The sequence below is a fragment of the Schistocerca piceifrons genome, chromosome 2 (genome assembly GCF_021461385.2).
Source record: "Schistocerca piceifrons isolate TAMUIC-IGC-003096 chromosome 2, iqSchPice1.1, whole genome shotgun sequence".
Taxonomy (NCBI): domain Eukaryota; kingdom Metazoa; phylum Arthropoda; class Insecta; order Orthoptera; family Acrididae; genus Schistocerca; species Schistocerca piceifrons.
In genome coordinates this window covers 117,711,702-117,739,142 of record NC_060139.1, presented here as the reverse complement: position 1 = coordinate 117,739,142, position 27,441 = coordinate 117,711,702, and the positions used below count along the sequence as shown (strand labels likewise).

At 43.9% G+C, this 27,441-nt stretch overlaps 1 protein-coding gene across 7 annotated transcripts in view; it reads right to left on the bottom strand.

Moving 5' to 3' along the window:
* The window catches only part of LOC124776819 (leukocyte elastase inhibitor-like), a 221,034-nt gene that overhangs the window by 180,725 nt on the left and 12,868 nt on the right, over positions 1-27,441 (bottom strand). For 6 of the 7 annotated variants that reach the window (XR_007015656.1, XR_007015655.1, XM_047251969.1 and 3 more), the window contains exon 1: positions 23,740-23,883. The exons of the other annotated variant lie outside the window; for it this stretch is intronic. Coding sequence is in view for 4 of the 6 variants with exons in the window: in XM_047251969.1 (XP_047107925.1) it covers positions 23,740-23,868 (129 nt within the window). In the remaining 2 variants the exon portion in view is untranslated. Of the gene's footprint in view, positions 1-23,739; positions 23,884-27,441 lie in introns of those variants that run through there. 7 annotated transcript variants of the gene reach the window in all.

Genomic DNA, 27,441 nt, shown 5'->3' with positions numbered 1-27,441 from the left:
TGACTCAAACAGAGCTTGGATGGCGTGTACAGGTACAGCTGCCCATGTAGTGACTGGCGTATTGTGACGAGCTAGTTGCTCGGCCACCATTGACGTTTTCAGTGGGTGAGAGATCTGGAGAATGTGCTGGCCTGGGCAGCACTCGAACATACTCGAATACACAGAAAGAAGGATCCTTTATTGTATGATTATATGATAGCGGAACAAACACTGGTAGCAGTTACTTCTGTAAAATATCTGGGAGTATGCGTACGGAACGATTTGAAGTGGAATGATCATATAAAACTAATTGTTGGTAAGGCGGGTACCAGGTTGAGATTCATTGGGAGAGTGCTTAGAAAATGTAGTCCATCAACAAAGGAGGTGGCTTACAAAACACTCGTTCGACCTATACTTGAGTATTGCTCATCAGTGTGGGATCCGTACCAGGTCGGGTTGACGGAGGAGATAGAGAAGATCCAAAGAAGAGCGGCGCGTTTCGTCACTGGGTTATTTGGTAACCGTGATAGCGTTACGGAGATGTTTAATAAACTCAAGTGGCAGACTCTGCAAGAGAGGCGCTCTGCATCGCGGTGTAGCTTGCTCGCCAGGTTTCGAGAGGGTGCGTTTCTGGATGAGGTATCGAATATATTGCTTCCCCCTACTTATACTTCCCGAGGAGATCACGAATGTAAAATTAGAGAGATTAGAGCGCGCACGGAGGCTTTCAGACAGTCGTTCTTCCCGCGAACCATACGCGACTGGAACAGGAAAGGGAGGTAATGACAGTGGCACGTAAAGTGCCCTCCGCCACACACCGTTGGGTGGCTTGCGGAGTATCAATGTAGATGTAGTAGATGTAGATGTAGATCTTCTGTATCCAGAAAGGCCGGTAGAGGACCTGCAACATGCTGTCGTGATTTATCCTGCTCAAATGCAGCGTTACGCAACGATCGAATGAAAGGTAGAGCTACGGGTCGTAACACATCTGAGATGTAATGTCCACTGTTCAAAGTGCCGGCAATGCGAACAAGAGGTGACCGAGACGTGTAACCAATGACACGCCATACCACCACGCCAGGTGATACGCCAGTATGGCGATGACGAATACACGGTTCCGATGTGCGTTCACCGCGATTTCGCCAAACACGGATGCGACCATCATGATGCTGTAAACAGAACCTGGATTCGTCCGAAAAAAAGACGTTTTGCCATTCGTGCACCCAGGTTCGTCGTCGAATACACCATTGCAGGCGCTCCTGCCTGTGATGCAGCGTCAAGCGTAACCGCAGCCATGGTCTCCGAGCTGATAGTCCATGCTGCTGCAAACGTCGTCGAACTGTTCGTGCAGATGGATGTTGTCTTGCAAACGTCCCCATCTGTTGACTCAGGGTTCGAGACGTGGCTGCACGATCCGTTACAGCCATGCGGATAAGATGCCTGTCATCTCGACTGCTAGTGATACGAGGCCGTTGGGATCCAGCACGGCGTTTCGTATTACCCTCCAGAACCCACCGATTCCATATTCTACTAACCGTAATTGGATCTCGACCAACGCGAGCAGCAATGTCGCGATACGATAAACCATAATCACGATAGGCTACAATCTGACCTTGATCAAACTCGGAAACATGATGGTACGCATTTTTCCTCCTTGCACGAGGCATCACAACAAAGTTTCACCAGGCAACGCCGGTCAACTACTGTTTGTGTATAAGAAATCGGTTGGAAACTTTCCTCATGTCAGCACGTTGTAGGTGTCGCTACCGGCGCCAACCTTATGTGAATGCTCTGGAAAGCTAATCATTTGCATATCACAGCATCTTATTCCAGTCGGTTAAATTTCGCGTCTGTAGCACGTCATCTTCGTGGTGTAGCAATTTTAATGGCCAGTAGTGTATCTTACAAAACACTCGTTTGACCAATACTTCAATATTGCTCGTTAGTTTGAAAAAAAAAAAATGGCTCTGAGCACTATGGGACTTAACACCTGTCATCAGTCCCCTAGAACTTAGAACTACTTAAACCTAACTAACCTAAGGACGTCACACACATCCATGCCCGAGGCAGGATTCGTACCTGCGACCGTAGCGGTCTCGCGGTTCCAGACTGAAGCGCCTAGAACCGCTAGGCCACACCGGCCGACATCAATCTGGAATCCATAACAGATTGGATTGATAGAGCAAATAGAGAACATCGAAAAAGGGGCAGTGCGTTTCATTAGAGGTTCATTTAGTACACGCGAAAGGGTCACGTAGATGTTCAGCTAATTCTATTAGCGGACGTTGCAAGAGACGCGGTCTTTTTACGGTGTGGTGTACTGTTCAAGTTCTGAGAGCGTTCGTTCCCAAAAGAGTAAGCCAACACATTGCTTCCTCCTACGCATATTTCGCGAAAACACCTTGAAGAGAGATACGAGCCCACACAGACGCTTACCAACAATCGTTGTTTCCGCGAACCATTCGCGACTCAAAAAGGAAAAGGGGAAGTGAGGCTGGTACACTAACAACTACCCTCCGCCAGACACCTTCGTTTCCAGCCATGGCGCTTCATTAGTTTCGCTATATGACGATGAATCAATTTGGAAATAATGCTTCAAGCATTGTTTTGATCGACTTCTGATTCGGTACCGAACCCTAGTGAGTTCGATGTTAAGGACTACTAAGTGCACGTCTCTCGGCGTTTACAAGACTTTTTGTTAATATTTAACACTCGCACATTGAATCGACTTATGTGGGAAGTTATTTCTTGTGAAACAAGTATTTTTGACGCATTCCAATGGTTTAATCGGGAATCAGGTTTTCAACAAGAAAATCGAAACAATCCTTCAAAATCGGGATATCTGGCAACCCTGGCGGCAACACAGTACCACAGGTTATTCATTTTCCCATTATCCTGAGCCTAAGGCGTACTTGAATTCGACCATACACAGCAGTGTCAGAGTATTGTATGCGGTGATCTTCTCCGTGGTTTATTGAACTTTGGTAATCTGTTTCCTGGCGCCTTTCCCAGGCGTAAACCTTGTCTGGTCACTGGCGATTTGCAGTACTAAACGAACCGCCAGCTGTTCACTGACGATAAGTGCAGAAATTCGTTGGTGTTTTGTTTCATGAGAATTGGTCTGTAATTGTTGCAGCCGACGGGTGATACCTTATTGTATAAGAATATGGAGACTGCTTCGTTCCATTATTCAGAACACTTCCTTGTGTTCCACGTCGTTCCGCACAGGTGTAACTGCACATGCACTTGACAATTTGTCAGTCGCTTCATGCATTTCATGTATGACTCCACCAAAATCAGGAGACTTAATAAGCTGGAGATCCATCGATGTATTCCACACTTCTGATACGAATATTTGCTGTACTTTCTCTGTAACTAAGATATAATTTCTAGCATGCCTGATCCAGTGTTCTCACAGTAACATTTCGCATTGCTGCACCGACATCAAAGTCAATACGGCTTTTCTTTACTACGATGAGAGTATCTTGTGTGCGCCAGTGCTTCGTCATCGGTACTGGGTTTGATTAGCACTCCTCTGTATTGTTCTCGATCCATCTTTTGGCCTCTGACTACGACGTTTTGAGCATCTTTTGTCACGTGTGCCAAGGTTCGGCTTAAAATCTGAGTGAGAATGCCATACCATTCGTGACAGTCTTATCTTCTTTTTAAAAGACAACTTTAATTATAGAAAATGACACGGTATAACTAAGTATACAGTGTGTCCTAGGACGAGTGGTCACTGTTCAGGGATATGACAGGAACGATCATTTGAAGCAAAAACTTTGTATGGACATATGGCCTATTCCCAGTGGTTCCGGAGACAGAACAAATTTGATGTACATTGTTATTTACTTTCTTTATTATTCAGTACCCTGTGGGGTTTCACATGTACAACAGGTACTAAACATTACAACATGCGTTTTACGAAGTATCAAGTGTTCGTGGGGCATTGATAGGTGCAGACAGTCGCCGTGTTCTTGTACGAGTAGAACTACAATGCATCATTTCAACAACGTGTTGTTCATGCAGAGGTTGTTGTACTACTCGTTCAGAAGAAAAATGAGAACTTGGAAGAACGCCTTTTTCACGAAATGTGCTGAAAACTCTGGCAAACTCTCTACAATCAGGAGTTCGAAGTGTCGGTAAACGCCGACGGTCGTCTTCGACAGCAACAGGAACTTAAGACATACACGATACCTCATATTCCTCATTAGTGCAGATACGTTGCTCTTTAGCTAGCGCATGTACAGATATAGTCAACCGATGCTTCTCTCTCACACTCTCATTCCCTCGCAACATTTCAGTCACGACACACCACAGACAACTGCGAGTTCAACGGGCTAATTTAATGGCGGAAAGACATCTCGAGCAAAGAGGTTGGAAGCAACGAGATAAGTTGGGCTAGAATAAAACATCGAAGAGATGGGTGGGTAAGACACGAGCCCAGAAACAAAGGTACATTAAACGTGATCTGCATCGGAAACCATTCGGAATAGGGCACATGTCCATATGAAGCTTTTTTTGCTTCAAACGAAAGTTCCTGTCATATCCATGAATATTGACCATTCCTCCCGGGAGACCCTGTAGAATGAATTCGCCGTTCGTATTTAACATTATGTTCTGCTATGCTGCTACACTAGCACCTATCCGAGAAGGCGTGGAGGGAAACGCCTGAATAGTGTAAACTTTCAGTTACCCCGTGACATGTTCGCGGACAGCACAACTGGTAGCCTACAGTCCGCGAAAGGCAGGCATCTGGATCCGAGTCCCGGTTCGACACACGGCCTTGGAAACGTTAAACCTACCGTTACCACCCGTCTGTTTTCATCTCTGATATCATCAACATTGCGAACATACACCACTCATCGAAACACATTATGCGCCATAACAAGAATTAATGTTATTCTCATGACATCAGATTCTCTGTCTTTCTCAGCTCATGACCTAAACGTCACTTTCCAACGTAACTTCGACCTCGAGCATCGCTACAGAGACCGTAAGCCAACCGTAAGCTAGGTCCCCAAAAATAATAAACAAAATTAATTTTGTTATATTAGTGTCATAATCATTAGTCGTTAGCTAAGTGAAGTAAATCAACTGAAACTGAGGCAGGTATGTTGATAAGTGAACTAAGTGATCTAGAAAGAGTAATGGATTTTGAAATTTTGTATTTTGAATATACTAGATAGTATGCATGTGCTGGTGGTCACAACAAGAAAAACAGATAGATCTATAGTAAACATGACACTAGATGGAGAACAGCTGAGAACGGCGGAAACCTTCATGTACGTGCGGAGTATAATGCAAAAAAATCAAAGTAATGTCGAAGGCATAAATCAATGTGCAAAGGCAAGCTCATAGCTTTAAGAAAAATGTGAGGGAACGACACAGAACAAGAAGCCCCTCCCCCTCCCCCCCCTCCCTCCAGAAAGTGCGAAGATGAAGATGACATACCAAACACACTACATATCAATTTTGTTGTGCGCTGCAGAAACCAGGGTCATGAAGGAACGGAAGAAAATATACGAGCAAGTGGAATGCAGTTGTTGAGAAGTCAGATAGGAGTAGCAAAAATTCACTCTAAAACACAAAAAAGACGCACCATGGAAGACTTAACCGAATGGGACAGAAATCAGCAGATGTGATATACACGTACAGACAGAGAAATGATTATAATTTTCAGAAAAATTGGATGATTTATTGAAGAGAAAGAGGTTTACAAATCGAGCAAGTCAACAATATTTTGATCCACCTTGGCTATTATGCAAGCATATAGTTGTTCGATGTCCTCCTGAAGGATATCGTGCCAAATTCTATACAACTGTTGCGTCAGATCATCAGGATCCATGTGCGACAGTTTCTTCTGATTGTCTGCCGAGTGCAGGCAGGCACTATCTTGCTCCCATGTAAGTCCAGGATAGTTTGCCATGAAGGGGGGGGGGGGGGGGGGGGGAACGAAGCATAGAACGTAGTCGACGTACCGCTGACAGCCAAAGAGATCCTGCCTTGAAAAGAAATGCTACTCCAGGCCATCACACCTGGTCGTCCGGCTGTATGGCGGGCGACAGTCAGTTTGGAATTCCACCGCTGTCCAGGGTGTCTCCAGACACATCTTCGGCCTGGACTCTCATAGACTGGAGTAGAAATGTCTTCAGCGGTCAGTTCCAATTCGAAATGAGCCACTATGACTAGCGAAGACGTGTCTGGAGATGCCCTAAGCGGTGGTGGGATGCCAACCTGATTATTGCCTACTATATGGCCCGACACCCAGAAGTGATGGTATGGAGTGCCATTTCTTTCCATAGCCGGACCCCTTTGGTTGTCATCCGCGGCATTCCTACAGCACGGCGGTACGTCGACGATTTCCTACGCTCCATTTTCTTGTCTTTCTCCACAAGCCCTCTTGGGCTTACATTTCAGTACGATGATGCCCACCCACATACGGAGAGTTTCCGCTACTAGTCTTCGCGCTTTCCAAACCCTACCTTGGTCAGCAAGGTAGTTGGGACTCTTGCCAGTTGAGAACGTTTGGAGCATTATGGGCAGCGCCCTCCAACCATCTATGGATTCTGACGCTCTAACGCGTTAATTTGAATTTGACACAGTATCCCTCAGGACCTACCCCCATGAACCATGGGCCTTGCCGTTGGTGGGGAGGCTTGCGTGCCTCAGCGATACAGATAGCCGTATCGTAGGTGCAGCCACAACGGAGGGGTATCTGTTGAGAGGGCAGACAAACGTGTGTTTCCTGAAGAGGGGCAGCAGCTTTTCAGTAGTTGCAGGGGCAACAGTGGATGATTGACTGATCTGGCCTTGTAACACTAACCAAAATGGCCTTGCTGTGCTGGTACTGCGAACGGCTGAAAGCAATGGGAAACTACGGCCGTAATTTTTCCCGGAGGGCATGCAGCTTTACTGTATGGTTAAATGATGATGGCGTCCTCTTGGGTAAAACATTCCGGAGGTAAAATGGTCCCCCATTCGGATCTCCGGTCGGGGACTACTCGAGAGGATGTCGTTATCAGGAGAAAAAAAACTGGCGTTCTACGGATCGGAGCGTGGCATGTCAGATCCCTTAATCGGGAAGGTAGGTTAGAAAATTTAAAAAGGGAAATGGATAGATTAAAGTTAGATATAGTGGGAATTAGTGAAGTTTGGTGGCAAGAGGAACAAGACTTTTGGTCACGCTAATACAGGGTTATAAATACAAAATCAAATAGGGGTAATGCAGGAGTAGGTTTAATAATGAATAGGAAAATAGGAATGCGGGTAAGCTACTACAAACAGCATAGTGAACGCATTATTGTGGCCAAGATAGAGACGAAGCCCACGCCTACCACAGTAGTACAAGTTTATATGCCAACTAGCTCTGCAGATGATGAAGAAATTGAAGAAATGTATGATGAAATAAAAGAAATTATTCAGATAGTGAAGGGAGGTGAAAATTTAATAGTTATGGGTGACTGGAATTCGTCAGTAGGAAACAGGAGAGAAGGAAACGTAGTAGGTGAATATGGATTGGGAGTAAGAAACGAAAGAGGAAGCCGCCTGGTAGAATTTTGCACAGAGCACAACCTAACCATAGCTAACACTTGGTTCAAGAACCATGAAAGAAGACTGTATACATGGAAGAAGCCTGGAGATACTGACAGGTCTCAGATAGATTATATAATGGTAAGACAGAGATTTAGGAACCCGGTTTTAAATTGTAAGACATTTCCAGGGGCTGATGTGGACTCTGACCACAATCTATTGGTTATGAACTGTAGATTAAAACAGAAGAAACTGCAAAAAGGTGGGAATTTAAGGAGATGGGACCTGGTTAAACTGAAAGAACCAGAGGTTGTACAGAGTTTCAGGGAGAGCATAAGGGAACAATTGACAGGAATGGGGGAAAGAAATACAGTAGAAGAAGAATGGGTAGCTTTGAGGGATGAAGTGGTGAAGGCAGCAGAGGAGCAAGTAGGTAAAAAGACGAAGTCTACTAGAAACCCTTGGGTAACAGAAGAAATATTGAATTTAATTGATGAAAGGAGAAAATATAAAAATGCAGTAAATGAAGCAGGCAAAAAGGAATACAAACGTCTCAAAAATGAGATCGACAGGAAGTGCAAAATGGCTAAGCAGGGATGGCTAGAGGACAAATGTAAGGACGTAGAGGCTTATCTCACTAGAGGTAAGATAGATACTGCCTACAGGAAAATTAAAGAGACCTTTGGAGAGAAGAGAGCCACTTGTATGAATATCAAGAGCTCAGATGGAAACCTAGTTCTAAGCAAAGAAGGGAAAGCAGAAAGGTGGAAGGAGTATATAGAGGGTCTATACAAGGGCGATGTACTTGAGGACAATGTAATGGAAATGGAAGAGGATGTAGATGAAGATGAAATGGGAGATATGATACTGCGTGAAGAGTTTGACAGAGCACTGAAAGACCTGAGTCGCAAGAAAGCTTCGGGAGTAGACAACATTCCATTAGAACTACTGACAGCCTTGGGAGAGCCAGTCCTGACAAAACTCTACCATCTGGTGAGCAAGATGTATGAGACAGGCGAAATACCCTCAGACTTCAAGAAGAATATAATAATTCCAATCCCAAAAAAAGCAGGTGTTGACAGATGTGAAAATTACCGAACTATCAGTTTAATAAGTCACAGCACCAAAATACTAACACGAATTCTTTACAGACGAATGGAAAAACTAGTAGAAGCCGACTTCGGGGAAGATCAGTTTGGATTCCGTAGAAATATTGGAACTCGTGAGGCAATACTGACCCTATGTCTTATCTTAGAAGCTAGATTAAGGCAAGACAAACCTACGTTTCTAGCATTTGTAGACTTAGAGAAAGCTTTTGACAATGTTGACTGGAATACTTTCTTTCAAATTCTGAAGGTGCCAGGGGTAAAATACAGGGAGCGAAAAGCTATATACAATTTGTACAGAAACCAGATGGCAGTTATAAGAGTCGAGGGGTATGAAAGGGAAGCAGTGGTTGAGAAGGGAGTGAGACAGGGTTGTAGCCTCTCCCCGATGTTGTTCAATCTGTATATTGAGCAACCAGTAAAGGAAACTAAAGAAAAATTCGGAGTAGGTTTTAAAATCCGTGGAGAAGAAATAAAAACTTTGAGGTTCGCCGATGACATTGTAATTCTATCAGAGACAGCAAAGGACTTGGAAGAGCAGTTGAACGGAATGGATAGTGTCTTGAAAGGAGGATATAAGGTGAACATCAACAAAAGCAAAACAAGGATAATGGAATGTAGTCGAATTAAGTCGGGTGATGCTGAGGGTATTAGATTAGGAAATGAGACGCTTAGAGTAGTAAAGGAGTTTTGCCACTTGGGGAGCAAAATAACTGATGATGTTCGAAGTAGAGAGGATATAAAATGTAGACTGGCAATGGGAAGAAAAGCGTTTCTGAAGAAGAGAAATTTGTTAACATCGAGTTTAGATTTAAGTGTCAGGAAGTCGTTTCTGAGAGTATTTGTATGGAGTGTAGCCATGTATGGAAGTGAAACATGGACGATAAACAGTTTGGACAAGAAGAGAATAGAAGCTTTCGAAATGTGGTGCTACAGAAGAATGCTGAAGATTAGATGGGTAGATCACATAACTAATGGGGAAGTATTGAATAGGATTGGGGAGAAGAGAAGTTTGTGGCACAACTTGACTAGAAGAAGGGTCGGTTGATACACACATTCTCAAGCATCATTTTATTTCCTCCCTACTTCGGCCATCATCAGTTGTTTTGCTTCCCAAGTAGCAAAACTCATCTGCTACTTTAAGTGTCTCATGTCCACAGCATCACCTGATTTAATTCGACTTCATTCCGGTATCCGCGTTTTGCTTTTATTGATGTTAATCCTATATCCTCCTTTCAAGATACTGACCATTCCATTCAACTGCTCTTCCAAGTTCTTTCCTGTCTGTGACAAAATTGCAATTTCATCAGTAAATCTCAAAGTTTCTATTTCTTCTCCATGGACTTACATTCCTACTCCCAATGTTTCTTTTGTTTCCTTTACTGTTTGCCCAATATACAGATTGAATAACATCGGGGATAGGCTACAGCCCTGCCTCACTTCCTTCTCAACCACTTCTTCCCTTTCGTGCCCCTCGACTCTTATAACTGCCATCTGGTTTGTTTACAAATTGCATATAACCTTTCGCTCCCTGTATTTTACCTCTGCCACCTTTAGAATTTGAAAGTGAGTATTCCAGTCAACATTGTCAAAAGCTTTCTCTAAGTCAACAAATGCTATAAACGTAGGTTTGTCTTTTCTTAGCATATCTTCTATGAGAAGTCGTAGGGTCTGTGTTTCACACATGTTCCTACATTTCTCCGAAATCCAAACTGATCTTCCCCCAGGTCGGTTTTAAGAGTTTTTCCACTCTTCTGTGAAGATTTCGTGTTAATATGTTGCAGCTATGACTTATTACATTGGTAATTTTGACACCTGTCAGCACCTGCTTTCTTTGAAATTTGGATTATTCTTCTTCAAGTATGACCGTATTTCGCCTGTATCATACAACTTGCTCACCAGATGGAAGAGTTTTGTCATGCTTGGCTCTCCCAAAAATATCAGTAGCTCTAACGGAACGTTGTCTATTCCCGCGGCTCTGTCAAACTCTGCACGAAGTATCATATCCCCCTTCTCATCTTCCTCTACGTCCTCTCCCATTTCCATAATATTGCCTTCAAGTTCATCTATATACTCCTTCCATATTTCTGCTTTCCCTTCTTTGCTTTGGACTGGTTTTCCACCTGAACTGTGGATATTCATACCTTTTCTCCAAAGGTCTCTTTAATTTTCCTGTGGACAGTATCTATTTTATCACTAGTGATATATGCTTCTACATCCTTACATTTGTCCTCTAGACATTCCTGCTTGGCCATTTTGCACTTCCCGTCAATCTCATTTTTGAGACGTTTGTATTCCGTTTCGCCTGCTTCACTTACTGCATTTTTATATTTTCTCCTTTCATCAATTAAATTCAATATGTCTTGTGTTACCCATGGATTTCTATTTGTCCTCGTCTTTTTACCTACTTGATCCTCGGCTGCCTTCAATGTTTCATCTCTCAAAGCCGTCCATTCTTCTTCTATTGTACTTCTTTCCCCTGTTCTTGTTAATCGTTCCCTAATGCCCCCTCTGAAACGCTTTACAACCTCTGGTTCTTTCAGGTTATCCCGGTACCATCTCCTTAAATTCCTGCCTTTTTGCAGTTTCTTGAGTTTTAATCTGCAGTTCCTAACCAATTAACTGTGGTCAGAGTCCACATCTGCCTCTAGAAATGTCTTACAATTTAAAATCTGATTCCTAAATCTCTGTCTAACCACTATACAATCAATCTGAAACCTTCCTATGTCTCCAGGTCTCTTCCACGCATACAATCTTCTCCCATGATTCTTAAACCAAGTGTTAGCTATGATTGAGTTATATTCTGTGCAAAATTCTACCAGGGGGCTTTCTCTTTCACTCGTTTCCCCCAATTCCATATTCACCTACCATTTTCCCTTCTCTTCCTTTTTCTACTATCGAATTGAAGTCCCTCATGACGTAAATTTTCGGCTCACTTAACTATCTGAATAATTTCTTTTATCTCATCATACATTTCCTCAATCACCTCCTCATCTGCAGAGCTAGTTGGCACTTAATTTCCTCAATCTCCTCCTCATCTGCAGAGCTAGTTGGCACTTAATTTTTGTCTTAGTGTAGAAAAGGTGAGAACTGGAAGTGTTAGGGAGATAATACATAAGAGAAGGTTTAGGAAAAAAGATTAAAATGCTTACGGAGGTACACGAGATGAAGATGGACGGTAAGAGAGTAAGGGCAAGGCCAAGCCCAAGGGAGAAGGAGAGAACTGAGCCAGCGTGAAGACAGAGGGCTAACTTAGTGGTAAGACCGGAGGATGGATAGATTTGTGTTCCAAGCACACCCTGCCAGTGGTGAAAAATTGTACAAGATGATGATAGAACTTATTGTCGGAGTAACTTAAACTGAATTTGCGCCCTAGTAGTTCTAGTGCCAACTGTATTATGTCTGAAACGTTAACAGGACATTTTTAATTTATTAATTACATAGCATTTAGAAACATAATAATGTTGCTCTAACTGATTCGACAATATCAACTGCAGATGTATGGGATCTGCACAGCCCTTGAGGATAAGAGGGACCTGATTCCTGAATTGTCTTCTATCCTCTTCGCTTCGAACAATCCTGACGAAGATCTAAATCTGTTTCTGCATGTATGGCGTCATAAATCATATCATTATGTCATGGGCCAATGGCGACGCCGTGTTTTGGCAGGTTCAGTCCACCTGTTTTAACTTCTGACAAGTGTTCCCAGCAGTGTATATAATGCTAAAGGTCCAGAAAAATGTAATCTCAACAAGAGACGCTCGCACTACCGGGAGAATTTTAAGACTGATCTGGAAATGCCTTTGAGAATTATTATCTTTAGTGGCATTCAGAGATATGATACTTGGAATCAATGATATAACAAGTGCTCCAAACGGATGATTCACCGACGCGATGTGTCAAGAAAAACTCTTGACGCACTCTACCGGAAGTGAGCAATACAAATACCTTAGTTCCCTCCCGTACCCATCCAGTAAGCCAAACGACTAACTGCGAAATCTGGGCCGTTTTGCTTCGTTTGTGTATCGATTCCGCAAAGGGTTCAGTGCGGTATGACTGAGGTCACCACAATCCACGTGACAACTTTGACTTTATGTGGAAATCGAACCGTTCTGGAGCTTTAACTGTCAGGTAACTGTTACGTGTCTGGATAACTTATACTTATAGGTCTAAAAATTGTACCTGTGATAAGAAGAAAACAAACAGCCCTCAAATTGTGGATATTTACTATTCATTGTGTCCGTAAGACACAATTCAGTATTAGGAGAATCCTCTAGACATCTCCGAATGTTGCACGCCATCGCTATAACGGTAGAGTTGCTTTTGAAAAAGGAAGAATGAATAAAAATTTCTCTACGACACCAAGCGCCTCGTCATCTCATGAGATAGATGTTTGACACCGTGGGTCTTTCTGTCGACGGAAGATGCAGTAATCGTTTGAGTATGAAATGGAAGATAAAACAGTAATTTATATACGAAATGTAATAATCACTTAGGCGCGGTTATAGATAGAGCAGGTGGCAACCTTTGGTTCATTGGCAGAATACTGGAGGAATGTAATTAGTCTGAAAAGACCGCTGCTTACAAGATACTTGTGCTTCTTAGAGGGTCACTCAAGTGTGTGGGTCCCATACCATAGAGGATTTTGAAACTGACCGTGTACACAGAAGGGCAACACGAACGGTCAGAGGCGTATGACTCACGGGAATGTTGAAAAACATGATTTGGCAGACGCTTGATTATAGACGGCAATAACCTGGCGAAAACTTACTTACGAAGTTTCAAGAAATACAATTAGGTGAGGGAATCGTCTAATGTATTTCAGTCTTCCCCCCTCCACCCTCCCCCTTAGCCCCCGTAGGAATCGCGAAGGCGTGGTTACGCTAATTATACAGGGTGTTACAAAAAGGTACGGCCAAGCTTTCAGGAAACATTCCTCACACACAACGAAAGAAAATATGTTATGTGGACATGTGTCCGGAAACGCTTACTTTCCATGTTAGAGCTCATTTTATTATTTCTCTTCAAATCACATTAATCATGGAATAGAAACGCACAGCAACAGAACGTACCAGCGTGACTTCAAACACTTTGTTACAGGAAATGTTCAAAATGTCCTCCGTTAGCGAGGATACATGCATCCACCCTCCGTCTCATGGAATCCCTCATGCGCTGATGCAGCCCTGGAGAATGGCGTATTGTATCACAGCCGTCCACAATACGAGCACGAAGAGTCTCTCTCTACATTTGGTACCGGGTTTGCGTAGACAAGAGTTTTCAAATGCCCCCATAAATGAAAGTCAAGAGGGTTGAGGTCAGGAGAGCGTGGAGGCCATGGGATTGGTCCGCCTATACCAATCCATCGGTCACCGAATCTGTTGTTGAGAAGCGTACGAACACTTCGACTGAAATGTGCAGGAGCTCCATCGTGCATCAACCACATGTTGTGTCGTACTTGTAAAGGCACATGTTCTAGCAGCACAGGTAGAGTATCCCGTATGAAATCATGATAACGTGCTCCATTGAGCGTAGGTGGAAGAACATGGGGCACAATCAAGACATCACCAACAATGCCTGCCCAAACGTTCACAGAAAATCTGTGTTGATGACGTGATTGCACAATTGCGTGCGGATTCTCGTCAGCCCACACATGTTGATTGTGAAAATTTACAATTTGATCAAGTTGGAATGAAGCCTCATCCGTAAAGGGAACATTTGCACTGAAATGAGGATTGACACATTGTTGGATGAACCATTCGCAGAAATATACCCGTGGAGGCCAATCAGCTGCTGATTGTGCCTGCACGCGCTGTACATGGTACGGAAACAACTGATTCTCCCGTAGCACTCTCCATACAGTGACGTGGTCAACGTTACCTTATACAGCAGCAACTTCTCTGACGCTGACATTAGGGTTATCGTCAACTGCACGAAGAATTGCCTCGTCCATTGCAGGTGTCCTCGTCGTTCTAGGTCTTCCCCAGTCGCGAGTCATAGGCTGGAATGTTCCGTGCTCCCTAAGACGCCGATCAATTGCTTCGAACGTCTTCCTGTCGGGACACCTTCGTTCTGGAAATCTGTCTCGATACAAACGTATCGCGCCACGGCTATTGCCCCGTGCTAATTCGTACATCAAATGGGCATCTGCCAACTCTGCATTTGTAAACATTGCACTGACTGCAAAACCACGTTCGTGATGAACACTAACCTGTTGATGCTACGTACTGATGTGATTGATGCTAGTACTGTAGAGCAATTAGTCGCATGTCACCACAAGCACCGAAGTCAACATTACCTTCCTTCAATTGGGCCAACTGGCGGTGAATGGAGGAAGTACAGTATATACTGACGAAACTAAAATGAGCTCTAACATGGAAATTATGCGTTTCCGGACACATGTCCAGATAACATCTTTTCTTTATTTGTGTGTGAGGAATGTTTCCTGAAAGTTTGGCCGTACCTTTTTATAACACCCTGTATAGATCGCACGGAGTTGCTTAGGCAGTCATCCTTCCCGCGCTCCACACGAGATTGCTGGTTAGTTCTGTGTTCCATTTGAACGATTCTTTTATCGAACTGATGTAGAAATGGTGATTTTACAAGTTATGTATACACGCATTACTAATATGTATGTTATGATAATGGTAAAATAGCCACAGGTATTTTTGTGACCACTCTTTTTAATGAAGCATTTCGAAAATATCATCATCAGATTCTGAAAAGAGATTTTTACAAAGCCAATTACAAGTTGCAAGCACATTGTGCATATGTGGTACAGGCAGATGTTATACATATCTATTAAAGGAACAGACATCATACCATGTACTGAGTTAACTAAAGTGTGCCATACTGAATAGGAACTGAACATCCGTGGGCGGATAGCCAAGCAAGAAAACTAAAGTGGCCGCAAGGTGGCAGCATATCACACACAAGTAAAGGCAACGAATGGCAGAAAACGCATATAGAAAGGCAGTAATCATGGTAAAAAGCGTCATTACATACAGTTTTACATCTTGTAGTAAAAATTACAGTTAACGTAATAAAAAGCCTAAAGTGCCTAGGTAGAGGTAGGGCCAATCAGAAGTGTTTCTTTAGGTTCGTGGAGTAGGTCTTTGGAAGGCACGAAATATAATGACAGGTTCAAAAATGGCTCTGAGCACTATGGGACTTAACATCTCAGGTCATCAGTCCCCTAGAACTTTAGAACTACTTAAACCTAACTAACTTGAGGACATCACACACTTCCATGCCCGAGGCAGGATTCGAACCGGCGACCGTAGCGGTCGCGCGGTTCCAGACTGAAGCGCCTAGAACCTCTCGGCCACATAATGACAGGAATAGTGAATGTACATATTGTTACACAACCGTAAAATGACACCAAACAATAATGCGTGTACACGGAAATATCATAATGTATATAAAAAGAAAAACAAACTTTCAGGATTCGTATCCCTTTCATTATACAATTGTATGCAGACCATGGCAAAAATAAAACATAAGAAACAAAGAATACAGCTCATAAACATAACATGAAAAAAACTGTGGAACTGGCCTGTTGTTAGTGGCCTTTTGGTGTACTAATTACATAAAAATTGGTGTGCAATGTGAGGCTGGTTATGAAGTACAATTTGTAACAATATGTATCTGTCGTTCGTATTAAAATAGCTTTTCCCATACTCCTCTCTGTGAATGCACGATTAGTGTAAATATACATTTTTTAGACCTACTCATGCAAATACGCTTAAAACAAAAGCAAATTGTGGTGTAGCTTTTTTCTTATTTTAGAAATGATTTTAGGTTACATTTAAAATTTGGTGTGCTATCTGTCAGGCATTTAATGTTATTGGGCAAATGATTAAAGATTTTTTTTGCTCCATATTTAATTCATTTCTGAGCTTCAATAATGGGTAATAAGGGTAATATTTTCTTCTAGTGCTATAGGCACGGACCTCGCTGTTTTTCTCAAATCGTGGTGAATTATTTACGGCGAATTTCACTGGTGAAAATACGAGGGAGTACTGAAAAGTAACGCCTCCGAATTTTTTATGTGAAAACGCTTAAAACTTTTTAAATAAAACAACTCAACATAGTCACTCCGGTGATGAACACACTTTCTCATCTAGAGGCCAATTTGTTGATGCGGTCACTGTAGAATGTTTGACTTTGTTGCCGAAACCACAACCTCACCTCCGCTTGCAGCGTTTTATCACTATCCAGGTGAAATCCTCGAAGGCGTCTTTTAAGTTTTGGAAACAGATGAAAATCGGGTTGGGTGTAAGTTGGGACTGTATGGGGGGTGTTCGATGACAGGGAACCCAAGGTGTCGGGATGTTGCAGCGCTCGTTTGTGGTCTGGCATTGTTATGCTGAAAGAGAGGGTACTCCATGTGTGGACGAGCCCTTCGAATTCAAAACTCGATTACAGCATGCTGTTTCTCGCGCACCGACATGGTTACGTTACAAATCATCATATTACACGCTACAATTTGAAGCCCTCTAGTAGTCAAGGTCTGCAAGTATGTGAACATGAATAATAAAGACGTAGAATGTTAAAAGCGTTACTTTTATTTACACAGCTTTTAAAGTTTTCACATAAAAATTTCGGATGTATTACTTTTCAGCACGTTCTCGTTTGTATTGTGACGCCACAGATAAAATGCCTGGCCCCTAGAAGCGGTACCTACACGATCTCTGTGGGTGAACAACAGATATTATTCTTATAGTTCGCTTTTGTGCAATCAGTACTTTCTAAGTGGTGAGTTACCCCAGAAAATTGTTCCATGAGACATAATTGTCTGCAAATATTAAGCCAGGTTAATTTGTATGTTTCCAAGATCAGCAATTATTTGAAGAGCAAAAGTAGATGAACTTAACTGTTTGAGAAGCTCAATAATATGCTTCTTCCCAGTTCAAGTTTTCTTTAATGTGCACACCCAAAAATTTGGAGCATTCTGATCTATTTACTGACACCTGCTCATGTGCTATGTCAATTGTTGCTACGACGGTTTGTTGCACAGAATTGAACATACTTTTTTTTAATTTATGCAGAAAGATTTCAAGAGAATCACTTAATAATTCTTTCGAAAGCGTAATTTGCAATGTCTTCTGTTGATTTTCTCTAATGGGATTTATTGTAACACTAATATCGACTGCAAAAAGTACTAACTCTGCTTGTTAAGTGCTAAGTGGAAGGTCATTCACAAATATAACGGAACGAAACCCTAATATATGATGGTTCAATATCTACTGTCCTCTTTCATGCATAAAATAACGATTTGCACAATACGTATATAGATGTAGTACCACTTTGCAAGTGGGAACAGGGAAAATTTCTCCACGACAGCAATCGCCTCATTATCACTGGAGAAAGATATTTGACAATATGGTTATCTCTGTAGGCGGAAGATGCAGAGGTCGTTCGTAGTCGCGCTGGAAGGAAGGAAGAGTGGGATTATACGTCCCGTTGGCGACGACGCCATTACAGACAGAACAAACGCTCCAAGGGTACGTCCTTTACAAAAGGACCATCTCTATATTCGACTTAAGTTACTTTCGGAAATCTGGATGCGCAGACTTCTGTATGCGCCACCTTGCTCGATAATAAGGACGAGTCTTGTTAACTTCTTTGCGTTTCTAGCGAAATAACATGGGAAGGAGAAACTAAATAGTGTGAAAACTTCCAAAAATTTGGTTCAGACATCAATAAAAGATTTAAATGGAGAAAACACAGAAGTGTTTCTTGAACTAATATAGTAGCTTTTGCTTTTTGTACCAATGAAGAAGGCTGAAGATTAGATGGGTAGATCACATAACTAATGAGGAGGTATTGAACAGAAATTGGGAGAAGAGGAGTTTGTGGCACAACTTGACTAGAAGAAGGGATCGGTTGGTAGGACATGTTCTGAGGCATCAAGGGATCACCAATTTAGTACTGGAGGCCAGCGTGGAGGGTAAAAATCGTAGAGGGAGACCAAGAGATGAATACACTAAGCAGATTCAGAAGGATGTAGGCTGCAGTAGGTACTGGGAGATGAAGAAGCTTGCACAGGATAGAGTAGCATGGAGAGCTGCATCAAACCAGTCTCGGGACTGAAGACCACAACAAAAACACCAGTGAATTCTTAAAGAAAAGAGAAATCATTAAGTCAATACGTTTAGGCTTTTCAGTCGTTAGTACATTTGGAGACTATAGACAGGTATGAATATTATCGAACTAACTGTTCAATAAGTCATGGTTGCAAGATACTAATACGAATTATTTACAGAAGAATGAGAAAACTGGTAGCAGCCTACTTCGGGAAAGTTCAATTTGTATTCTGCAGAAATGAGGGCAAACGCGTAGCAATACTGACTCTACGACATATCTTAGAAGATAGGTTAAGGAAAGGCACAAATACTTTTATACACTATGTGATCAAAGGTATCCGGACACCTGGCTGAAAATGACTTACAAGTTCGTGGCGCCCTCCATCGGTAATGCTGGAATTCAGTATGGTGTTGACCCACCCTTAGCCTTGATAACAGCTTCCACTCTCGCAGGCATACGTTCAACCAGGTGCCGGGAGGTTTCTTGAGGAATGGCAGCCCATTCTTTACGGAGTGCTGCACTGAGGAGAGGTGTCGATGTCGGTCGGTGACGCCTGGCACGAAGTCGGCGTTCCAAAACATCCCAAAGGTGTTCTATAGGATTGAGGTCACGACTCTGTGCAGCCCAGTCCATTACAGGGATGTTATTGTCCTGTAACCACTCCATCACAGGCCGTGCATTATGACCAGGGGCTCGGTCGTGTTGAAAGATGCAGACACCATCCCCGAATTTCTCTTCAACCGTGGCAAGCAAGTAGGTGCAAACATCAATGTAGGCCTGTGCTGTGATAGTGCCCCGCAAAACAACAAGGGGTGCAAGCCCCCTCCATGAAAAGCACGACCACACCATAACAGCCTCTGAATTTTTCTGTTGGCACTACACACGCTGGCAGATTACGTTCACCGGGCATTCGCCATACCCACACGCTGCCATCGGATCGCCACATTGTACCGTGATTCGTTACTACACACAACGCTTTTCTACTGTTCAATCGTCCAAAGTTTAAGCTCCTTACGCCAAGCGAGGCGTCGTTTGGCATTTACCGGTGTGATGTGTGGCTTATGAGCAGCCGCTCGACTGTGAAATCCTAGTTTCCTCACCTCCCGCCTAACTGTCATAGTACCTGCAGTGGATCCTGATGCAGTTTGGAATTCCTGTGTGATAGTCTGGATAGATGTCTGCCTATTACGACCCTCTTCAACTGTTGGCGGTCTCTGTCAATCAACAGACGAGGTCGGCCTGTACGCTTTTGTGCTGTACGTGTCCCTACACGTTTCCACTTCACTATCACATCGGAAACAGTGGACTTATGGATGTTTAGGAGTGTGGAAATCTCGCGTACAGACGTATGACACAAGTGACACACAATCACCTGGCCAAGTTCGAAGACCGTGAGATCCGTGGAGCGCCCTATTTTGCTCCCTATTTTGTTGCTAACGAGGTCGCTGATATGGAGTACCTGGCAATCAGGTGGCAGTACAATGCTCCTTATATGAAAAAAAGTATGTTTTTGGGAGTGTCCGGATACTTTAGATCACATAGTGTATCATTTGCAGGCTTAGAGCAAGCTTTTGACAATGTTGAGCTGGAATACTCTGTTTCGATTTCTGAAGGGGGCAGGGGTTAAATACAGGGAGCGAAAGGCTATTTACAATTTGTACAGAAACCAGATGGCAGTTATAAGAGTCAAGGGACATGAAAGGGAAGCAGTGGTTTGGAAGGGAGCGAGACAGGGTTGTAGCTTATCACCGATGTTATTCAAGTAAAGGAAACAAAAGAAGAATTTGGAGTAGGAACTAAACTCCATGGAGAAGAAATAAAAACTTTGAGGTTCGCCGATGACATTGTAATTCTGTCAGAGCCCGCATCTCGTGGTCGCTTCCCACGCCCGGGTTCCCGGGTTCGATTCCCGGCGGGGTCAGGGATTTTCTCTGCCTCGTGATGGCTGGGTGTTGTGTGATGTCCTTAGGTTAGTTAGGTTTAAGTAGTTCTAAGTTCTAGGGGACTATGGCCATAGATGTTAAGTCCCATAGTGCTCAGAGCCATTTGAACCATTTGAATTCTGTCAGAGACAGCAAAGGACCTGGAAGAGCAGCTGACCGGAATGGACAGTGTCTTGAAAGGAGGATATAAGATGAACATCAACAAAAGCAAAACGAGGATAATGGAATGTAGTCGAATTAAATCGGGTGATGCTGAGGGAATTAGATTAGGAAATGAGACACTTAAAGTAGTAAAGGAGTTTTGCTATTTGGGGAGCAAAATAACTGATGATGGTCGAAGTAGAGAGGATATAAAATATAGACCTGCAATGACAAGGAAAGCGTTTCTGAAGAAAAGAAATTTGTTAACATCGAGTATAGATTTAAGTGTCAGGACGTCGTTTCTGAAAGTATTTGTATGGAGTGTAGCCATGTATGGAAGTGAAAAGTGAACGATAAATAGTTTAGACAAAAAGAGAGTAGAAGCTTTTGAAATGTGTTGCTACAGAATAATGCTGAAGATTAGATGGGTAGATCACATAACTAATGAGGAGGTATTGAATAGAATTGGAAAGAGAAAGTTGTGGCACAACTTGACTAGAAGAAGGGATCGGTTGGTAGGACATATTCTGAGGCAATTTAGTACTGGAGGGCAGCGCGGAGGGTAAAAATCGTAGAGGGAGACCAAGAGATGAATACATTAAACAGATTCAGAAGTATGTAGGTTGCAGTAGATACTGGGAGTTGAAGAAGCTTGCATAGGATAGAGTAGCATGGAGAGCTGCATCAAACCAGTCTCAGGACTGAAGACCACAACAACAACAACAACAACAACAACAGCCTTGCAGTATATAAAATTGGCGCATAAATTTCCATATAAATAAGCCAACTTGATTCAGCGTAAGTATTAATGTCCGTAGTTACAGTTTTAGAAGAAATAGTGGCGTTCGTTACTTATCACTAACTTGCCTTTGGCTCAAAATGAAGTGAATTACGCGAGAATGAAAAAATTCATCATTTATCCAGTGTTGCGACGAACAGGAAAATTCGTCTTAACTGGAAAAAGAAAATGTCCGTTTTGGGAAATTCCGTCCAATTCACAGACCTTTCTACAAATTTGTTTAACAATGTGATCAATCTGGTTGATTTTATCATATTTTTCATAACATTATATATTAATCTGTACGCGAGCTAGATATCTGTGAATCAGTTAAATACACTCCTGGAAATGGAAAAAAGAACACATTGACACCGGTGTGTTAGACCCACCATACTTGCTCCGGACACTGCGAGAGGGCTGTACAAGCAATGATCACACGCACGGCACAGCGGACACACCAGGAACCGCGGTGTTGGCCATCGAATGGCGCTAGCTGCGCAGCATTTGTGCACCGCCGCCGTCAGTGTCAGCCAGTTTGCCGTGGCATACGGAGCTCCATCGCAGTCTTTAACACTGGTAGCATGCCGCGACAGCGTGGACGTGAACCGTATGTGCAGTTGACGGACTTTGAGCGAGGGCATATAGTGGGCATGCGGGAGGCCGGGTGGACGTACCGCCGAATTGCTCAACACGTGGGGCGTGAGGTCTCCACAGTACATCGATGTTGTCGCCAGTGGTCGGCGGAAGGTGCACGTGCCCGTCGACCTGGGACCGGACCGCAGCGACGCACGGATGCACGCCAAGACCGTAGGATCCTACGCAGTGCCGTAGGGGACCGCACCGCCACTTCCCAGCAAATTAGGGACACTGTTGCTCCTGGGGTATCGGCGAGGACCATTCGCAACCGTCTCCATGAAGCTGGGCTACGGTCCCGCACACCGTTAGGCCGTCTTCCGCTCACGCCCCAACATCGTGCAGCCCGCCTCCAGTGGTGTCGCGACAGGCGTGAATGGAGGGACGAATGGAGACGTGTCGTCTTCAGCGATGAGAGTCGCTTCTGCCTTGGTGCCAATGATGGTCGTATGCGTGTTTGGCGCCGTGCAGGTGAGCGCCACAATCAGGACTGCATACGACCGAGGCACACAGGGCCAACACCCGGCATCATGGTGTGGGGAGCGATCTCCTACACTGGCCGTACACCACTGGTGATCGTCGAGGGGACACTGAATAGTGCACGGTACATCCAAACCGTCATCGAACCCATCGTTCTACCATTCCTAGACCGGCAAGGGAACTTGCTGTTCCAACAGGACAATGCACGTCCGCATGTATCCCGTGCCACCCAACGTGCTCTAGAAGGTGTAAGTCAACTACCCTGGCCAGCACGATCTCCGGATCTGTCCCCCATTGAGCATGTTTGGGACTGGATGAAGCGTCGTCTCACGCGGTCTGCACGTCCAGCACGAACGCTGGTCCAACTGAGGCGCCAGGTGGAAATGGCATGGCAAGCCGTTCCACAGGACTACATCCAGCATCTCTACGATCGTCTCCATGGGAGAATAGCAGCCTGCATTGGCGCGAAAGGTGGATATACACTGTACTAGTGCCGACATTGTGCATGCTCTGTTGCCTGTGTCTATGTGCCTGTGGTTCTGTCAGTGTGATCATGTGATGTATCTGACCCCAGGAATGTGTCAACAAAGTTTCCCCTTCCTGGGACAATGAATTCACGGTGTTCTTATTTCAATTTCCAGGAGTGTATTTGGAGGCCTAAATGTTTTTTTCAAAACAAGACTACTTTGCTTAAGATTCATGAAACACGTGACTAAAGTCACTACGCAAACCTAGTCTTAGACTCATCTAAATGAGATTAAATTATGGACAGTGTTGATGCTGATGTGACTGACATCTGATCACAGACACATTCAACATTTTCCGGAAGATTATTTTAACTAATTATGGCTCTTCAACTAATAACTTACATTGGCAACTCATATTCGAGCCTACTTGTCTGTTCGCTGAAGAATCTTTCAAGTCAACAAAAATAGTGTCTCATTCACGTATAAAATTCCGGTCCAACGGTTACATGAACTGACTTCCTGTATATACGCAGTTATTCGTTACAATGTGATGAGACACCACATTCGTGGAAATAAATTAATACTGATTTTACCAGACTAATGTTGCAGGTGGCAGCATCGCGAAAGCAGTAGGGTGAAGACGTCTCTTGGTTAATTCCACCAACGCCATTTAAATACGTGTGGACTGCTACCAAAAGAAGCACTTTGCCCAAGAAAGTCATAGTGTACTCCAGTCCTTGTTTGATGCCGTTGTGATACCCGCCTTATTACCATATTAATGTCTGAAATAACGTTCACTCCATTAAAACAAAAATTACGCAATATAAATGGTAAGTAAATTATAAGATTCTCTCTCTCTATCTCTTTTCTCTCTAGCTTTAAGAGATATACTACTGGCCACTAAGATTGCTACACCAAGAAGAAATGCGGATGATAAACGGGTATTCATTGGACAAACATATTATACTAGAGCTGCCATGCGATTACATTTTCACGCAATTTGGGTGCATAGATCGTGAGAAATCGGTACTGAGAACCACCTCTGGCCGTAATAATGGCCTTGATACGCCTGAGCATTGAGTCAAATAGAGTTTGGATGGCGTGTACAGGTACAGCTGCCCATGCAGCTTCAACACGATACCACAGTTTATCAAAAGTAGTGACTGGCGTATTGTGACGAGCCAGTTGCTCGGCCACCATTGACCAGACGTTTTCTATTGCTGGAGATCTGTAGAATGTGCTGGATAGGGCAGCAGTCGAACATTTTCTGTATCCAGAAAGGCCCCTACAGGACCTGCAACATGCGGTCGTGCATTACCCTGCTGAAATGTAGGGTTTCGCAGGGATCGAATGAAGGGTAGGGCCACGGGTCGTAACATATCTGAATTGTAACGTCCACTGTTCAAAGTGCCGTCAATGTGAACAAGAGGTGACCGAGAGGTGTAACCAATGGCACCCCATACCATCACGCCGGGTGATACGCCAGTATGGCGATGACGAATACACGCTTCCAATGTGTGTTCACCAATATGTCGCCAAACACGGATGCGACCATCATGATGCTGTAAACAGAACCTGGATTCATCCGAAAAAATGACGGTCTGCCATTCGTGCACCCAGGTTCGTCGTTGAGTACACCATCGCAGGCGCTCCTGTCTGTGATGCAGCGTCAAGGGTAACTGCAGCCTTGGTCTCCGAGCTGATAGTCCATGCTGCTGCAAACGTCGTCGAACTGTTCGTGCAGACGGTTGTTGTCTTGCAAACGTCCTCATCTGTTGACTCAGGGATCGAGATGTGGCTGCACGATCCGTTACAGCCATGCGGATATAATGCCTGTCATCTCGACTTCTAGTGATACGAGGCCGTTGGGATCAAGCACGGGCTTCCTTATTCCCCTCCTGAACCCACCGATTCCATATTCTGCTAACAGTCATTGGATCTCGACCAACGCGAGCAGCAATGTCGCGATATGATAAACCGCAATCGCGATAGGCTACAATCCGACCTCTATCAAAGTCGGAAACGTGATGGTACGCATTTCTCCTCCTTACACAAGGCACCACAACAACGTTTTACCAGGCAACGCCGGTCAACTGCTGTTTGTGTATGAGAAATCGGTTGGAAACTGTCCTCGTGTCAGCACGTTGTAGATGTCGCCACCGGCGCCAACCTTGTGTGAATGCTCTGAAAAGCTAATCATTTGCATATAACAGCATCTTCTTCCTGTCGGTTAAAATTTCGCGTATGTAGCACGTCATCTTCGTGGTGTAGCAATTTTAATTGCCAATAGTGTAATTTGGTTATAAAAACCATTTTTTGACATTCCGTAGATAGTGTAACCAGTCATCTGTCACAAACTTCTACATTTACATGTAAACACAGGGTGGCTACAATTAAACTTTCACTGCTTGAGAGTTCCCCCACGAAAAGTAGTGATCGGAGAAGAATGAGAAATTTGCAAGGATATGCGGAAGAGAAATGTCGAATAAAGCATTGAAAGAGTCACATTTTAATTTCCACGTGTGAGGGCAACACTTGTTAATTGCCTATCACGTTTACGTTCCAGATTACAAACGTTGCTGAATGTGGCGACCATATCCGCATCCAGACAGCCTGGAACGGCGCTAGCACTTTTCGGATGGTAAACCCAGGGCTTAATTTCTGCCGTAACGGCTTTCCGGCACCTCGCAGAATTTTTCTTTTATTTACTGTAACAAGTCGGCACCGGAGATTTACAACAGTACAAGTGTATTAAATGGCAATGCCCGTATACAGGGTGTTTCAAAAATGACCGGTATATTTGAAACGGCAATAAAAACTAAACGAGCAGCGATAGAAATACACCATTTGTTGCAATATGCTTGGGACAACAGTACATTTTCAGGCGGACAAACTTTCGAAATTACAGTAGTTACAATTTTCAACAACAGATGGCGTTGCAAGTGATGTGACAGATATAGAAGACAACGCAGTCTGTGGGAGCGCCATTCTGTACGTCGTCTTTCTGCTGTAAGCGTGTGCTGTTCACAACGTGCAAGTGTGCTGTGGACAACATGGTTTATTCCTTAGAACAGAGGATTTTTCTGGTGTTGGAATTCCACCGCCTAGAACACAGTTTTGTTGCAACAAGACGAAGTTTTCAACGGAGGTTTAATGTAACCAAAGGACCGAAAAGCGATATAATAAAGGATCTGTTTGAAAAATTTCAACGGACTGGGAACGTGACGGATGAACGTGCTGGAAAGGTAGGGCGACCGCGTACGGCAACCACAGAGGGCAACGCGCAGCTAGTGCAGCAGGTGATCCAACAGCGGCCTCAGGTTTCCGTTCGCCGTGTTGCAGCTGCGGTCCAAATGACGCCAACGTCCACGTATCGTCTCATGCGCCAGAGTTTACACCTCTATCCATACAAAATTCAAACGCGGCAACCCCTCAGCGCCGCTACCATTGCTGCACGAGAGACATTCGCTAACGATATAGTGCACAGGATTGATGACGGCGATATGCATGTGGGCAGCATTTGGTTTACTGACGAAGCTTATTTTTACCTGGATGGCTTCGTCAATAAACAGAACTGGCGCATATGGGGAACCGAAAAGCCCCATGTTGCAGTCCCATCGTCCCTGCATCCTCAAAAAGTACTGGTCTGGGCCGCCATTTCTTCCAAAGGAATCATTGGCCCATTTTTCAGATCCGAAACGATTACTGCATCACGCTATCTGGACATTCTTCGTGAATTTGTGGCGGTACAAACTGCCTTAGACGACACTGCGAACACCTCGTGGTTTATGCAAGATGGTGCCCGGCCACATCGCACGGCCGACGTCTTTAATTTCCTGAATGAATATTTCGATGATCGTGTGATTGCTTTAGGCTATCCGAAACATACAGGAGGCGGCGTGGATTGGCCTCCCTATTCGTCAGACATGAACCCCTGTGACTTCTTTCTGTGGGGACACTTGAAAGACCAGGTGTACCGCCAGAATCCAGAAACAATTGAACAGCTGAAGCAGTACATCTCATCTCCATGTGAAGCCATTCCGCCAGACACGTTGTCAAAGGTTTCGGGTAATTTCATTCAGAGACTACGCCATATTATTGCTACGCATGGTGGATATGTGGAAAATATCGTACTATAGAGTTTCCCAGACCGCAGCGCCATCTGTTGTTGAAAATTGTAGCTACCGTAATTTCGAAAGTTTGTCTGCCTGAAAATGTACTGTTGTCCCAAGCATATTGCAACAAACGGTGTATTTCTATCGCTGCTCGTTTAGTTTTTACTGCCGTTTCAAATA